The sequence below is a fragment of the Lepisma saccharinum genome, chromosome 9 (assembly GCF_977018435.1).
Source record: "Lepisma saccharinum chromosome 9, izLepSacc3.1, whole genome shotgun sequence".
NCBI lineage: Eukaryota > Metazoa > Arthropoda > Insecta > Zygentoma > Lepismatidae > Lepisma > Lepisma saccharinum.
In genome coordinates, this window is record NC_139237.1 from 73,937,532 (window position 1) to 73,953,400 (window position 15,869).

The following is a 15,869-nucleotide window of genomic DNA, read 5'->3' on the forward strand; positions in this document are numbered from 1 at the left end:
ATTGCGCATTTTGTGAAAATCGACAACATCATGCCGTTGTTTCCAAGATGTACCTGCAGATGGCTCTAGCGTCGGAAGTCACGCGATTTCGCTAGTGGAATCAGGGTTTCCAAACGTGTGATTTTTTTCGAGAAACGCGAGATTTTTTTCTTCGAGAAACGGGCGGTTTTTTGTCGAGAAAGGAGAATGGTTTTTCAATGAATTTAGGGGTGAATTGAGTGCTAATGGAACCTAACCTAACACGCCTAACCTAACCTCGTGTGAATGGTTCGTGGGGCTACCCGTGGATGGTTATTGGGGCTAACGTCAATGGTTTGTGGGGCTACCCGTGGATGGTTTTTGGGGCTAACGTCAATGGTTTGTGGGGCTACCCGTGGATGGTTTTTGGGGCTAACGTCAATGGTTTGTGGGGCTACCCGTGGATGGTTTTTGGGGCTAACGTCAATGGTTTGTGGGGCTACCCGTGGATGGTTTTTGGGGCTACCCGTGGATGGTTTTTGGGGCTAACGTCAATGGTTTGTGGGGCTACCCGTGGATGGTTTTTGGGGCTAACGAACAATGTTTCAACGAAATGTACAATTTCCAGACGTGATCCCCGGTTTTTACAACTTTCATGCACAATAGAGTTGGAAACATTGATATTCGAAAACAAAAGAAACGTTACAATTCGCAAAGCAAGCGATATCGCACCGTGACGTGCTTTCCGTAGCATTAAGGAAAATGGTTTATTTTAGCAGAAAAAGTGTTTGTTTTCGTGCAAAAAGCATATTGGCACCTTCCACTATGTTCCGCAATACATAATTGGTAAGTACAAACCGCGAGAAAGACAAAATATCCGATTTAAATGTGTCTCCGATGCATGAAACTGTTAATTACATACAGTTCATGCGAGAAGCATTAGTTGGTTAGCGACAACATATCAGTCGAAAGATTTATCAAGAATTATTCCGGAACCTGCGTCAGAAATGCACCGTTAAACGAGGTACTAAAACGAAACTGGAAAAAATACCACACAATGGTAGTGATGCCGGAATAGCATTCCACAACATCGTCAGAACTCTACATTGTTATCGGATATTATGTCTTGGCCTTTGTGAGCGAGATTTTTCATACTAGTTATGCACTCTCAGTTCTTATATTTTCACAAGTTGAATGTTGAAGGTTGCCAGGTCCAATACGTCAAGACCGTCCTTGCGCGGGTTGAACAAGAGGAAAGCATATGGCTACAGTGCATACGCTTGTTGAATTTGCTAATTTACGATTGTGAATCTTTATAATCGAGGAGTTTTGAAGGTAAGTCTGTTATAGTTGTTTTGCAGGTTCTGAAGTTAGGTTAAGTTAGCATGGCGTTGCCACTAGGGGGAGAGGGTGGTTTCTAGGCCAGCGTTAAATAATTTTAAATACCCTTTTGATATCAGAATCATTTAGCAGGGAAGGAATCTCAGGTAAGGATGAAATAAAGAACGAGAGGCAGAAAAATAGCGAGAAAGAAATTAGTGAAACAGAGGAATAAACAACCAAGATAAAAGAAAGAACAGAAAGTGGAGAAAGAAATAGGAAGAAAGAAAGGAGAAAGGAAGAGTAAAGGAAAGTAAGTGAGAAAAATAGTGATAACCTTACCAGCTATAATCAACATAGAGCCCGATACCCGGTTGAGGCACATGGCATGGCACACCAGTTCAGATCTCACTTTAAACTGTACGTCCAGTCCCGATTAGCCTATCTGTACATAAAGCGGACCTTAAAAACCAACAATTCAATACGGCGCTCACTTGAAAATGATCCGTCCGGCCAACTCTCTGTCTTTTCTTTTAATCATCTTTATTTAAGAAGTGTAGGTGATTGGCCTGCAGCTTCCTAGCATAGTGAAGGGGCTGCCTTCTTGTTGCTGCTATGCCAGCAATGGGGTTTGGATGTTTCTCCCCTTTTTCTTTTGTGGGCTCTATGCTCCAACCTCCACTTCCTTGGAGGACCTGGGATTTTCTGATAGGGGTTTACTCCCCTTAGAAGGATCGGCTTCTCTATGCCTAAGAGTTCCTTCCACCCTTTGGTTTTCTGTAGGGGTGACCTTCCCCTAGCCTTTGGAGATCCCTCTCCTCCCTGCAAGGCAGTAGTGGCAGTGCTTATTTAATGGCGGAACTTTCTCGCCATGTCGTAGTGCTGTTATGGGGCTTTTCTAGGATTTTATGAGGATGATCAAGTATCTTGGAGTAATTATAAACAGTCAAGGAAAAGAAGAGGAAGAAATAAGAGATAGAATCATGAAGACAGGAAAGCTATATCAAATGATAAACCGAGGATTTATAGGCAAAAAAGAAATATCTACCCAAACAAAATTCACTGTATATAAAACAATTTATATACCAACACTTACATATAGCAGTGAAAATTGGACAATGACTGGAAAACACCTGCAAAATGTACAAACAATGGAAATGAGGTACCTTCGAAGAATAAGTGGGAAAACCAGGAAAGATCGGATAAGGAATCAAACTATCCGGCAATCTTTAAATGCTCAGCCACTACAAGAAACAGTTGAACATAATCAACTCAGATGGTTTGGCCATTTGAGCAGAATGAGTGAGACGAGACTGCCAAAGCAGATATGGGAAGCACGTCCACAAGGAGCAAGACCAAAAGGAAGACCAAGAAAGACATGGAATATGAGTGTCAAAGAGATTTTGGAGAAACGAAGCATAAGATGGAAAGAGGCACAGGAAAAGGCGATGGACAGAAACGTCTGGAGAACTCTGTGTAACCCCTCGACACCGGCAGGTAGAAGAGGATGCGACTAAGTAAGTAAGTAAGTAAGCTCACTTGAAAATACTCCGTCCACCCTTGAGCCTACCCGAACTGAATTATCCGACGTGAACACCATAAGTTAGAATTCAGTGTTCAAAGGGTTTTTTGTATCCACGTGTGGTCTAATGAACTCAAGTTATCAGAAAAATTTAATACCTTTAGTTTATTGGTATGAAACAAGGAAAGAGAGAGAGAGGAAAGGAGAGAGAGAGAGGGAGGGAAGGAGAGAGAGAGGAACAGAGAGTATATAATTAGAGAGGGGGAGAGAGAAAAGGGAAGAGAAAGGAGAGAGAGAAGGAGAGAGAGGAACAGAGAGTAGATAATTAGAAAGAGGGAGAGAGAAAAGGGAAGATAAAGAGGAGAGAGAGAGAGAGAGAGAGAGAGAGAGAGAGAGAGAGAGAGAGAGAGAGAAGACTTAAAATGAAGTGAGCTCCTCAGACAATGAAAACTAACATTATTCTCATAGATCATTAATGGATATCATTTTTGTGCAATAAACCGGAATTTACACATGGTTTGTTTCGGCACTCATGTTATCAACAAGCCTTGTAACAATTCATTAGCAGGTGAAAACTATGGAAATTTCAAAATTATATTTTTCCTTGCAAATGTTATTATGATACTCATTTTATTGTCTTGTCGGAGGTACTATTACGTTCAACTGAAATTAGTTTCTTCCTTCCCCTCAGGTGTTCCAATGATATAGTAATTGATGGACTCGGTACTTCTTGGAATATTACTTGTTTCAATTGCATTTGCGGTAAGTTATGTTACTTAATTATCTATAGAATTCTTATTTTATTATTTTGTTTAAAATTTTGATTATATTTTATTATTATTATTGTATCTCCAACTTCAACAGTGTTCGGGATGTTGGTGGGGGGTATTCCTCTCTTTTTCGAAGAACAACCTTGATATTCAAATTCTGAAAATTACATCCGTTTAGAATACCTTTTAGACCATTAAAGTAATTTTTTGTGAGGGTTGCTTTCGTCGATATAAGCATACGTTCAATCAGAGATATCCAGATTATTGGCGTATCCAGCAAGGTGCAAGGGGGGGGAGGGTAAAGTTGCAATAAACTAAAATAATTTCGACAAATATAAAATAATTAAAACTTTTTAAATGTGTATTAACTAGCGGCTACATATCTTTCTATGGCAAAATTTATAAACCGTATACATCTAAACACTAGAGTACTGTATGGGACCACTTTCGCTCTCCCGTACCCGTTCGAGCCTCCCACGCTCGAGCGTTTACAATGGAATATCATTTTAATGTGGCATTGTATACACACATATCTATATGTAAAATATCCGTTCTGGCAGTTTCAGTCCGCAATCGTCTATTTAATTTTCATGTAGCACCATATTGGTAAGATAGACAAAACTACATTTTAACATGGAGATGATGACTATGTTCACTTAAGTTTCAGTTTCACTGCACGATACATATTTGAGGGCCCATTACCACAGGCAAATTACGGTTATACGTGTACTACAGGGGCGTGTCAAGTATCTGAGCGCTCAGCGAGCAACGTGATTGCTCAGCTACTTGACGGCCAAATAGGCGTTGCTCCGCGAGCGCTGCTCACTTGATCGCTGAGCGAACTTGAACCTTGCTCGCCTCAGATTTGAGCCACAGAATATAGCGTTTTTGTATTTCGATCTCGTGAGACAAAGGGAAGAAGAGGAAAACTGTAAGAGGATGGCTGGGTGGCGAACTAACGATCAACGAGAAAATATTCATGATGAACGGCTTGCGATATAGCAATTACAGATCAAGTTCAAGTAACAGAAGATGATGTAATATTTCAGTTTTTGTAATTATTTTAAAATGAAGTGTTGTTTATTCCAAATAATAAATATTAAATACACGCCGTATTGTTGGAAAGTTGTGCAAGGGTGTGAAAATAAAAATTGTGATAGTGTTGTTTACATCAACTATTCTACTTCTATAATTAACAGCTTTTCAAACACCGAAATCTTGTCCACTCGACGCAGCCACATTGATCACAGACTATTCAAAGGCACTGATATTATGATCAATGAGCATAGAGCGTCAAGTAAATGTCTGCTCAACGAGCGAATATCTTGCTCAGCGAGCATCGCTCAGATACTTGACGGGCTCCTGGGCTTCGAGCGTATTCCGCTCGTTTTACCTGTTCGAGAGTTATTCCTGGAGCGAAGAAGCTGTCGATTCCGTACGCGTGCGTGTCAAATCTCCTGCATATGGCGATATCCAATAGAAGCGCACCTCAGCGGTGCCATGTCGAAATCTCACACGGAGAAGAGACAGCGTGGTTGAGCGAAACGCTTTGTCACGGAACTAGGCAACGCCGCACGTCTGTGATTCGTTGGTTTTGTTCAGCCTTTCAAGGCCATATGCAGGAGATTTGAGGCGCACTCTAGCGTCGACTGTGCGAACTATTTGGCACTCGAGCGAAATCGTCTCGCTGCATCACTCTACTGTAGACAGTATACAGTTTCCTTTTAAGAGCTAGGATAAACTTTAAAAATCACCTCGTTCTAGGTTGAGAAGAACTACAATGTGTTGAAACTTGGTACCATAGGACTTGAGGACGTCCTGCTCCACGAGTCCAGAGTGCTGGTTCCTTGGGGATACGTGCAAGCGGCCAGAAGACGGTTCATTTATCCAGAGAATGGAACCTCCAAGGAGAAAATTTCTGGAGTCAGGTTGTACAATCATGTGGGACATAACAGTCTTTGCTATGGCGGGATAAACGTGACTGAGGACCGTGTGGATATGGTGCTCACAGGGAGATTTCACTACGGACTTCGATTCACGATTCAAGTGTACGGACGACCAGATGATGGTGAGTCATTTCTTGCTCAATTGTTGAAGTTGTTCTGTTGCAATTGCGGAGCTTGAAAACGGAACAAGAGCACATATACAAGCGAGAGTCTAATGAAAACCTTAATCCTTAAACAGAAACATCGGTCTGTGAGACCTTTAGTGTTTTGTAGTTCTACAGTGTGGCAACACTGATTGAGCTGTCTCTCTCCCTCCACAGTACCTTTTTATCAACCACTTGCCTACACTCTGCACATGTTACTGCTCAGTTTGTGACTGTTTGTTACGAGAGATTTATTGTTGTTTGAAAACATGCAGGTCTAACGGACCGACTTTTTCGCATTACGTATTCAATGCCAAGGTTGGAAGTGATTTTCTTAGTTTTGTTTCTGTGTAATTTTAGTTTTCAATAAGTTTGAGTTCTTAGTCATGATATTGCTCTTTTATTGTCTAAAAAACTTTAAAAAAATGTAATAATAAATATTAAAAAATAAGGTCTCTCAGACCGGATGTTTCTAAACGTAAACACCTATGTTTCTGTTTAAGAGTTGTTCTTGTTTCTTATTTAGTAGGTTTCTGCATGTAGGGTTGCACAAGTTTGCTGCACATTAGCACAAACTCAGGTTGGAAGAGAGGGGGCAGTTGCCCCTCACTTTCCCCAAGTTTTTGAACCTTGCCCCCCGGTTTTGGTACCCAATCGCCGCCACTGCTGTTCTACTTATTATTGTAACTTTGAGTTGGTGCCTGTATACACACAGAAAATGCATCATATCGATTGATGCCACTAAAGTGTGTTTTATGGCTTCTTGAAAGAATGAGATTCACATTTGATGCATTTGGGTGCATTTTGAAAGAAACACCAAAGCGCATCATTTAATTCAAGCAAGGATATATTTCAGTCGAGATGCACTTCAACGCATCAGTTGATGTTCCTTGATGCACCTTCCTGCATGTTTTTGGATGATGCACTTAAACGTTTGGTCTGAGCTACAAAGTTTATGTAGGTTTAAGTGCATCATCAAAAAATATGCATTCTGGTGCATCAAGACGCATGAAGGTGCATCAAAACTCATCAACTGATGCATTGAAGTGCATCTCGACTGAAATATATCCTCACTTGAAACAAATGATGCACTTTGGTGTTTATTTCACGACAAAAAAAATGCACCCAAATGCATCAAATGGGAATCTGATTCTTTGAAGAAGCCATAAAACACACTTTAGTGCACCAATCGATGCATTCGGGAGCATCAATCAATATGATTAATTTAGTTCTCTGAGTGTACCTCGAGAAGAACAAGAACAAGTCACTTCGAAGGGCTTTCCGCCCATCTGCCTGCGAACTGAGGCCATTGTCGAACTCTCTCGTCCATTAGTAAACTTGCTGGTGTGGTAAGCATGCACAGAGATATTGAATTTTCATTTGTCGATACATTTCTGTAAGTTTTAAGCTGGCAGAGGGCAAGAAACCATTCCCCTTCACTGGTGCAAGTATGTAGAGGAGACACCATCTCTAAAATGACAAAAATGGCGTATTGAAGCTTACTTGATCAGTGTTGCCGCCTTGAGGTTGTTTTGCAAATTAACAGTTGATACCTCATGTAAATTTGAGCTGTATACAGTCTGCCCTAAACTTTTTATTGGACTTGTAAGGTTTATAAGAATTTAAAAGTTTATAATGTTTTAGATGGCCAGGAAGAGTGGATAAGAAGGTTTTTCAATCATTTCTCTTGTGTGCGAGATCAAGTAATGGAATCTATTCTGCAAAATACCCATTGATGCACTGATCAGTTTTCAATAATAGAAATTTTTGTGTCCACTTCACTGATAAACTAGGTCAACGTTGGTCCCTGTGTATCGCACAGTGCATATGGGGCTTGTACCGAAGCTGCAACATCTCACTCTCAATCGTATGTGTGCCTGATGTTTCGGCTTCTGTAGTCAAGCAGTCAGCTCTCGAATTGCAATTCTGAGATAGAGTGAGAGAGAGAACAAGAGAGAGCGTATGGGCATGAAAGAGCGGTTTTTTAAAAAGTGCCAGCCTTTCGTGGATGAATAATTAGCGTAGGAAAGGTAAAGTTCCCTGTCCATGTAGCATGTCCTCGGACATTTTGGAGGTGATGTGGTGAGCACCACGCTCCAGCCTCCTTTACCCCCCCCCCAGTTGGCCCCAGGTCCCATTGATATAATTTGGTGAGCTAGAGAGCCGCTTTATGCAGGGACAGTCAGAGTCAGATGCCCTACCGACCTTTTATTATACTATTATATTATAAAAAGAAATAAGCGGTAGTACTGTCTGTTTTTTTTTATGTTTTATTCACTACTACCAGTACTACAAATAACAAATATATTATGGTATATATCGCAATGCACACCGGAGCTGCTTTTGCATAAAACGTCCGAGCAGCCACACTGTTCGCGAGCTCTCGCCTGACTGGCGCAACGTTCTTACTGGCGTGCGTATAAAGAAAACAAATGCATGTTGCTATGCGCGCTAAACGCTGTGTTCTTGATGTGACATTTCAATGAAAATAACACATGATTATCATACATTCTCCCCCCTCTTGGTCGTACAATAGACCAAAATAATATACTGTACTTCTCTGTGACGTGATTACACTTAATCACGTTATAACTGCAAATTGTTATATTGACACTGAACTGCACTAAACACTAAACTATTGTTCAAAATTATCTTCGATGGGAAGTGGTACAATCTTGACGACTGGTCTTCTGTATACACCTCCTTTAGTCTTGACGTCGACGACGCGAACAAGTCCATCCTTACCAGGATATACTGCTTCGATGATGCCGAGATTCCAAACAAAGGGAGGAAGTCTTTCATCCTTCAGTATCACAACGGTACCTGCTTGAATCTTCTGCTGACGAGTCCACTTGGATCTCTGTTGTAATCCATGTAAATATTCTTTCGACCAACGATGCCACAATTGTTGGTGAAACTGCTGAATTCTCTGCCATCTTGTCAGTCTGTTGACTGGTAATTCGGAGATGTCTGGCTCGGGTAACGAGGATAAAGGATGACCTATGAGGAAGTGACCAGGTGTAAGTGGGGTTGGATCTGTTGGATCTTGTGAGATTACAGAAATGGGTCTTGAATTTAAACACGCTTCTATCTGGCACAATAACGTTGTCAATTCTTCAAATGTTATCGATGACTTGGTTACTATTCTTATCAAATGATGTTTCATCGATTTGACTGCTGCCTCAGCGAGTCCTGAAAAATGTGGTGATCCAGGTGGCATAAAGTGCCATTGTAGACCTTCTAGCGATAAGTAGTCCTGTAATTTCTTATTAAATGCTTCTGATTGAAATAGTCGTAAAAGTTCTTGTAACTCTTTGTTCGCGCCAACAAAGTTGGTTCCATTGTCACTGTATATATTACTACTCTTCGTGATGTGAAACGTCTAAGTGTAGCAATAAAAGCCTCGGAGGTGAGATTGCTGACTGCTTCTAAATGTATCGCCCTTGTTGATAAACAAATGAATACGGCATTTGGTAACTGTTTTGCTTCTTACGGTTCCTGTTTTGACATGTATTGGACCAGCGTAATCTACAGCCACATTGGTAAATGGTCTTGATGGTTGAACGCGAGCTGCGGGTAATTGTTCCATCAATTGCGACGAAGTTGTGCTTTTTAGCTTAAAACAGATTATGCATTTATGTAGTATTTTCTTAACTACCTGTTTGCCACGTGGAATCCAATATTTGTCTCTTAAAGAGCTTAATAATAGCTGTGGTCCTGCATGTAGAAGTCTTTTGTGCTATGCTTCGACAATCAATTTTGTAAGGTTACTTTTTGGTGGTAATATCATCTGATGCTTGCTGTCAAATGATGATAATTGACTGTTATCCAGACGTTCTCCAACTCTTAGCATCTGATCTTTGTCTAAGAATGGATACAATGTTTTCAAAGAACTTTTATTTGAAAGTTCGTGGTTCGAGTTGAGTTCTTCGATTTCCCTTGAATAGAACGCTTATTGTGCAATTTTTATACATGTGTGTAATGCACGTTGCACTTCATTGTGTTTGAGATGGCCAATCAGCCTCTCATGAGAGATCTTGAGATTGTAAATAAACCGTTGACAATATGCCACGACTCTTAATAATTTAGACAATTTTGAAAATTTGTCAATGATGTGAGTCTCTTTGCTCTGTATGAACAATGACAATGTCGATATTCGTCTCATTTCTGGCGCTTCATTTTCAAGCTTTATTGATGAATGAGGCCACGAATTTGAATTCTCTTTCAACCATTCGGGTCCTTGCCACCATAATGGACACTGTTTCATGATGTTTGCATCAACACCTCTTGATATTAAATCAGCTGGATTATCGTTTGAAGGTACATGTCTCCAATTACTGATTTCTGTTAAATCCTGAATTCTAGAAACTCTGTTTCCTACGAATGTTTTCCATTTTGCAGGTGAGGCTAATATCCAGGACAGAACAATTTGAGAATCTGTCCATAAATGTATGCTTTCAATTTGCAAATGCAATGCGGGCATTGCCTTATGCACGAGTTCTGCTAAAAGTACTGCTGCACAAAGTTCTAGTCTGGGTAATGTTACTTTCTTTATTGGAGCTACGCGTGACTTCGAACATAGAAGTTTTACTGAAACTTGGCCTTGCTGATTGATGGAACGAATATATAAGCATGCACCATATGCTTTTTCACTTGCATCTGAAAAGCCATGCAATTGTATTTGTGTCACGTTACCTTCTTGTAGTACAAATCTTTCGACGTTTATTTCATTGATGAGTGGAAGTTGCACTTGCAGTTTCTGCCATTCAGTAATTAATTCTGGTGACAGCTGTTGATCCCAATCAACTTCTTTCTGCCAAAGACGTTGAAGAAACATTTTGTATTTGATGACTATTGGACTAACAAGCCCTAATGGATCGAAAATGGATGAAATGACGTCTGTTATTTGGCGCTTAGTGGAAATGCTGACTGTTGTAGAACTAGAGGTAAATTTACTGCTAACGATGAATTTGTCTTCTACAGGATTCCAAGAAATTCCTAGCGTGTTTACTCCTTTTTGCGAATGTAATTGGACTGGAAAGTTATCTTCTCTGTATTCTGGTGGAATTGATCTTAATAACTCAGCGTTATTACAACACCATTTGCGTAATACGAAGCCTCCTTTAGCTAGTAACTTGATGAGTTCGGCTTGCAATTGTGCCGCTTGTTGTACGTTTTGAGATCCACTAGCTAAATTGTCAACATAAAAGCTCTCTGCTAAAATGTTCGTTGCTTGAGGATAATTAAAACTTTCTTCTTGTGCTAGCTGCTGCATACAGCGTGTTGCTAAAAATGATGCTGGCGCTGTCCCATACGTGAGAGTTTGTAATTCAAATATTTTGATCTCTTCGTTTAGCGTGTCTCTCCATAGGATTCTCTGCAACTGAGTATCATCTTGATGTACTTGTATCATTCGATACATTTTTTCGATGTCTGCCGTGAAAGCGATTGGATATGTTCTAAATCTTAAGACTATGGACATCAAATCAGGTTGAATGGTTGGTCCAATCCTGAGAATATCATTCAATGATTTTCCGTTGTCTGTCTTCGCGGACGCGTTGAATACGACACGTACCCTTGATGTAGAATTGCTAGGTTTTACTACAGCGTGATGAGGCATGTAATACGTGACTCCTTCTCTGAGGTGTGACGTTCCTCTTCAACTTGGTTCATGTGTCCAAGTTCTTCATATTCATGCATAAATTTTACGTAATCTTGACGTAATTCTGGTTCACGTTGCAATTTCGCTTCAAGTTGATGAAACCTGATTGAAGCTAGGTTGTATGATTGTCCTAACGTTTCTTTAGCTTCCTTGAATGGCAAATGTACCGTAAAAGGTCCTGTATGGTCACGAGTGGTGTGGTTTACAAAGTGCTGCTCGCATGCCATTTCTTCTCTTGTTGTCACCGATGTTCCTAATTCTTCAAGCTCCCAAAAAGCTCTTATCTGCCTATTTAGATTGTCATCTGTCATTGTGAAACATGAAGTAATCGATGTGCTGGAGTTACATTGTTGTGGGATGCGTCCTGATAGAATGAAGCCCAATTGCGTGTCTTGAAGTACTGGGAAGTTCTTTGGGTGAGTCATACGTTCTGGCTTCAATATTTGAAAGAAAACATCTGCACCTAACAATAACTGTATTTTGCCTGGGATAGCAAACGTAGGATCTGCTAATGCGATATTTTTTGGAATGTTCCATTCTTCATACGGAACCTTTTCTGTAGGTAAATTGCCAGTGATGGTTGGCAACACTGCACATTCTATGGTTGTAGAAAAATCGTTTATTGTGGATTTCAAACATACTTCAACACTTGATCTGGTTTCTGATGTGACACCATTTATTCCTCTTATTGGAACGACCCTTCTTTGTTTCGCGAGCCCCAGTTGTTGAACCATATCTGAAGTTACGAAATTCGATTGAGAGGCACTGTCTAGTAACCCTCTACATTTTATCCATCTTCCTGTTCGATCTTTCAGTTTAACTAACACCGTTGCTAGCAAAACTTGTGACTCCTCCCATCTCATCCTGGGTGCCAAGGGAGCAGATTATATTAACGCCGGAATTACAAAAAAAAGGGGGGGGGGTTCACATAACATTTATATTTTTTAGTCCCTGGTTCGTTACACATGTACAGAAAGTGAATAAATATTTGATTTAAAATAGACAGTACTGTAGTTCTTGGAGTTAATTCGTAAATCAGAACATTCCTTGTAGGATTATATATATGGGTTTTATTATACATTGTTTTATATACAAATTTACGTAGCGTTTCCATGTGTGCATTGACCAAAACAACAAACTCTTAAATCAACAAAATTGCGCACCTATGGCTTACACCATCGGCACTTCCTTTACCGCAGGGTTAGCAAAACTATCTCAGCGGGCCTACCCTCAGCTTAAATTATATTCCGTTCATTACAATGCGTTTCCTTACGCCTTTACTCTTTTCTTTTGGGCATCAATTTTCGATACGGAAATATTCAAATTCAAAGCTTTTCTAAAGGAGACTCTGGGACAGCAACAGGGGTTGGCTTACACCAAATGCTACATTCTTATAATCAGTCTAGCCACTAAAGCCCAACTGGCCTTTTTTATAGTCGGGGTAAACGCCCGAGAAGTATTTATTTTACACGAGAGCGCTGAACTAAGCTTATATTAAATTTCTTGGATCTGAAGTGACGCATGCATCAATTGTGGGAAAAGAATTATTACTTTCTTTCACTTTAGATCCAAGAAATGTAATATAAGCTTAGTTCAGCGCTCTCGTGTAAAATAAATACTTCTCCTACGTATATGAAGAAATCAGAATGTAGAAATGCTCATGAATGTCATCGCAGAGCAAGCTGTCCTTTTTCCCACAAAAGACGCATGCGTTCACGAGACACCTCTGCTTACATGTAATAATAACATAAAAGTACACTCATGGAAACATATTACTTAACCCTACACCCTGTAGCTGGCCAGCAATTAATTAACACAATAACACAAAACCAGTAATTGTCAATCCGACCATTACTTGTTATGGATTGTAAATGATAGCAAAGTATACATTTTATAGTCAATGGTAGACTACCTAATTTAATTTGTCTTATTTCAGACAACATTCTCAACTGCACGTTCCTTCAGAGCAAGATAGATGTCGCTAACGCAACCAGCAAAAACAGCAGAAGGTCGAACGCCCGTCACTCCACCTACCGAGGCTTCAGCAGGAAGAACTTTGGAGGCATTGAGGGAAGAAGCGACGTGAGTTGAAATGTTCTATGATATATAAGGAGTGTCGAAAAGTACATTGCAAGGTTATTGATACTGACTAAAGTTTAAGGTTCTGAATTAGATATTACTTGATAGGAGTAATAGAAAAAGATACCAACCTCTGTGGCGGAGTGGTTAGCACACAGTGCTATGGCGACAGGGGTCTCGGGTTCGGATCTCGGTCTTGACGTGGATGCTCTTTGTGGGTGTCACTTCATCAATTTCGTCATATCATCACTCATCCTCATCTTCGCGATTCGCCAAAAGTGGTAGAAAAGTGAAGTAAAATAAACAAAATCAGTTTCTATGACAAAAGAGACCTTCTCGAGGGCGTAGTGTTAATTCCATTGCCTTGTCATCAAGGTGTCTCAGATTCGATCCCCGGTGGAAGCACATAGTGGTTCGGATCTCACTTCAAACTACAGATCCTGTCCCGATTAACCCATTCGTTAACTTAAAGAAGACTTTATCGCAAGACCGAGCAGCAAGATCTATTTCGCAACTGATTCAAAAAATATTTATATCTTTCTCGGTCTTGTTAACTGACATGGAATAATATAATGCCGTCGCCTTGTAATTAAGCACTCCAGGATCTGAAGTTTGTCTGAAGAATAGTTTTATTCCGTAAAATAACAATATTTCTGCACATCAAAATACATCGTTATTGTTAAGACGAATGGATGTATTTTAAAAATTGAGACAAGTTTATCAGGGCGTCATCTATAAGCTGACGAAGCTACATATCTCAGATCTCAACGGTTATAAAGACAGATTTCATGTAACTCAAAGTTATTTATGAGACTCAAGACAAATAAAAAGTACATGAACAATCAAAACAAGAAACGTATGATTTTCCTTGACACGGTAGAATTAAATAACCCAACCTCTCTTATCTCCTAGCTTAAACATATCCTACATATACCTTATGTTACTTAACCTAAGGCTGGTTTATTATATAGATATAACTAAATATTTCATGCTTGTGTGTGTGTCCTATGTGAGATTTATAAGTTAGCCTTAAGTAAAAATGAATGTAAATTACTTCAATCAAATGTATTGTTGCAGCTTTGCCTGACCTTGTAATTAATTTCATGCTTCATTTTAGTAACGGTGAACGTTGAAAGTAAAGAATGCTTTTCTTTCAGAACCCAGATGACGAGGCAGAGGACGTGGAAGATGAAGAAGAAGAAGAGGAGGAAGAAGAAGACAGCCAATTTTCTTCTTGATCTTTATTGAACAATAATGATATGTTTCTGTATGTGTGTTTTTTTGCGCTTTGAATATCCGAAGTTCCTGCAACAACTCGATCTACTTCTACTTTCTGCAAGTACTTGTGGCTTAGAGGAGAAATGGAAGGAACTGGATGTACAGAGAAAGAAAAACTTCAATTTTGGGATTGTCCAGGTGGACAGAATTAAGGCGGTACAAGAATTCACTTCACTGCAGAGGTTCTATCTGTTACTGTTACATTATTTTATGTTGGGTAACGTGTGCCTTATGTAAAATTATAGAGGACCATCGCAGCGTGCTGAAGTCCCAAACGTTTCAGAGGGTATACGGCAAGTTTCGTGAAACGTCAAGTGCAGTCCATGTTTCCATTAAATATATGTCATTCATGGTCGAATATTGATAACGATGACGAACCCATAATTGGCATAAAAGAGGCACAATACAATAGAGAATGCATTGTTAAAATAAAAACAAATAAGAAACGCTCATTTTAATGATCGTATTTAAGCAAGAGGCTGCAGCCAGTGATGTGCCAGACTATAAGTTTACGTCTACATGCGTTGTTTACACGTAATCTACGCGTAGATTACATTGGGTTGTAGTTTACATAGACTACGTAGACTATATAAAGTGCATTGAAATTAATTATCAAGGGTTTCATGAAAGGAAAGTGACACTTTCAACTATATTGGTTCCTAACGAAATGAAAAGAATCCCATTTACAACAAAATTTCTCTTCTCTTCTATTATCAACTATGGAAGAGGTTAAATAGTATGCAAAAAACAACAACAGATGGCAGTCGTTAGGCAAAAGTGGTCTTTTTCTCATAAAATACTAGAATATTTCCTATCTATTAGGTCTCTTCCTAGGTGAGAAGTTGTTCGAATTTGGAAGAAAGAGTATGAAAAATTCTCCTCACACATCGGCAACTGATAGGCAGTATAATTTTCTTTTAATTCCACGGCTCCCTTTGCTAAGTTATCACCTTTCGCCATGTTGTTTACATAGATTACGTAATCTACGTGTATAAAATAGTCTACGTGTAGAATGTAGACTATCGTTGTTTACGCGTAGAAGCCCATCACTAGCTACAGCACAGCATTTTAGTATAGGCTATTTTATTTTTCTTGACATTTCTTTGTGAATTGTTAGTTGGTATACTGTTAATAACTTTAATATAACTTACAGTGAGCAATAAAATCTTCTTCTGGAGTTGTTACTGTATG

At 39.6% G+C, this 15,869-nt stretch overlaps 1 protein-coding gene across 1 annotated transcript; it reads left to right on the forward strand.

The window, feature by feature from the left end:
- Positions 1–1,050: 1,050 nt before the first annotated feature.
- Positions 1,051–15,855, forward strand: LOC145992147 (uncharacterized). The gene is made up of 5 exons (XM_083128417.1): positions 1,051–1,293; positions 3,492–3,562; positions 5,335–5,638; positions 13,258–13,403; positions 14,558–15,855. The coding sequence occupies exons 2-5, from the start codon at positions 3,515–3,517 to the stop codon at positions 14,636–14,638; spliced, it is 579 nt and encodes a 192-aa protein (XP_082984543.1). The 5' UTR covers positions 1,051–1,293; positions 3,492–3,514; the 3' UTR covers positions 14,639–15,855.
- Positions 15,856–15,869: the final 14 nt, after the last annotated feature.

Bases quoted from the DNA above. Each gene is read 5' to 3' on its own strand.
- LOC145992147 (XM_083128417.1), top strand. From the start codon at position 3,515: ATGGACTCGGTACTTCTTGGAATATTACTTGTTTCAATTGCATTTGCG. The intron at 3,563-5,334 runs GTAAGTTATGTT...ACCTCGTTCTAG, and splicing joins TTGTTTCAATTGCATTTGCG to GTTGAGAAGAACTACAATGT. The intron at 5,639-13,257 runs GTGAGTCATTTC...GTCTTATTTCAG, and splicing joins GTACGGACGACCAGATGATG to ACAACATTCTCAACTGCACG.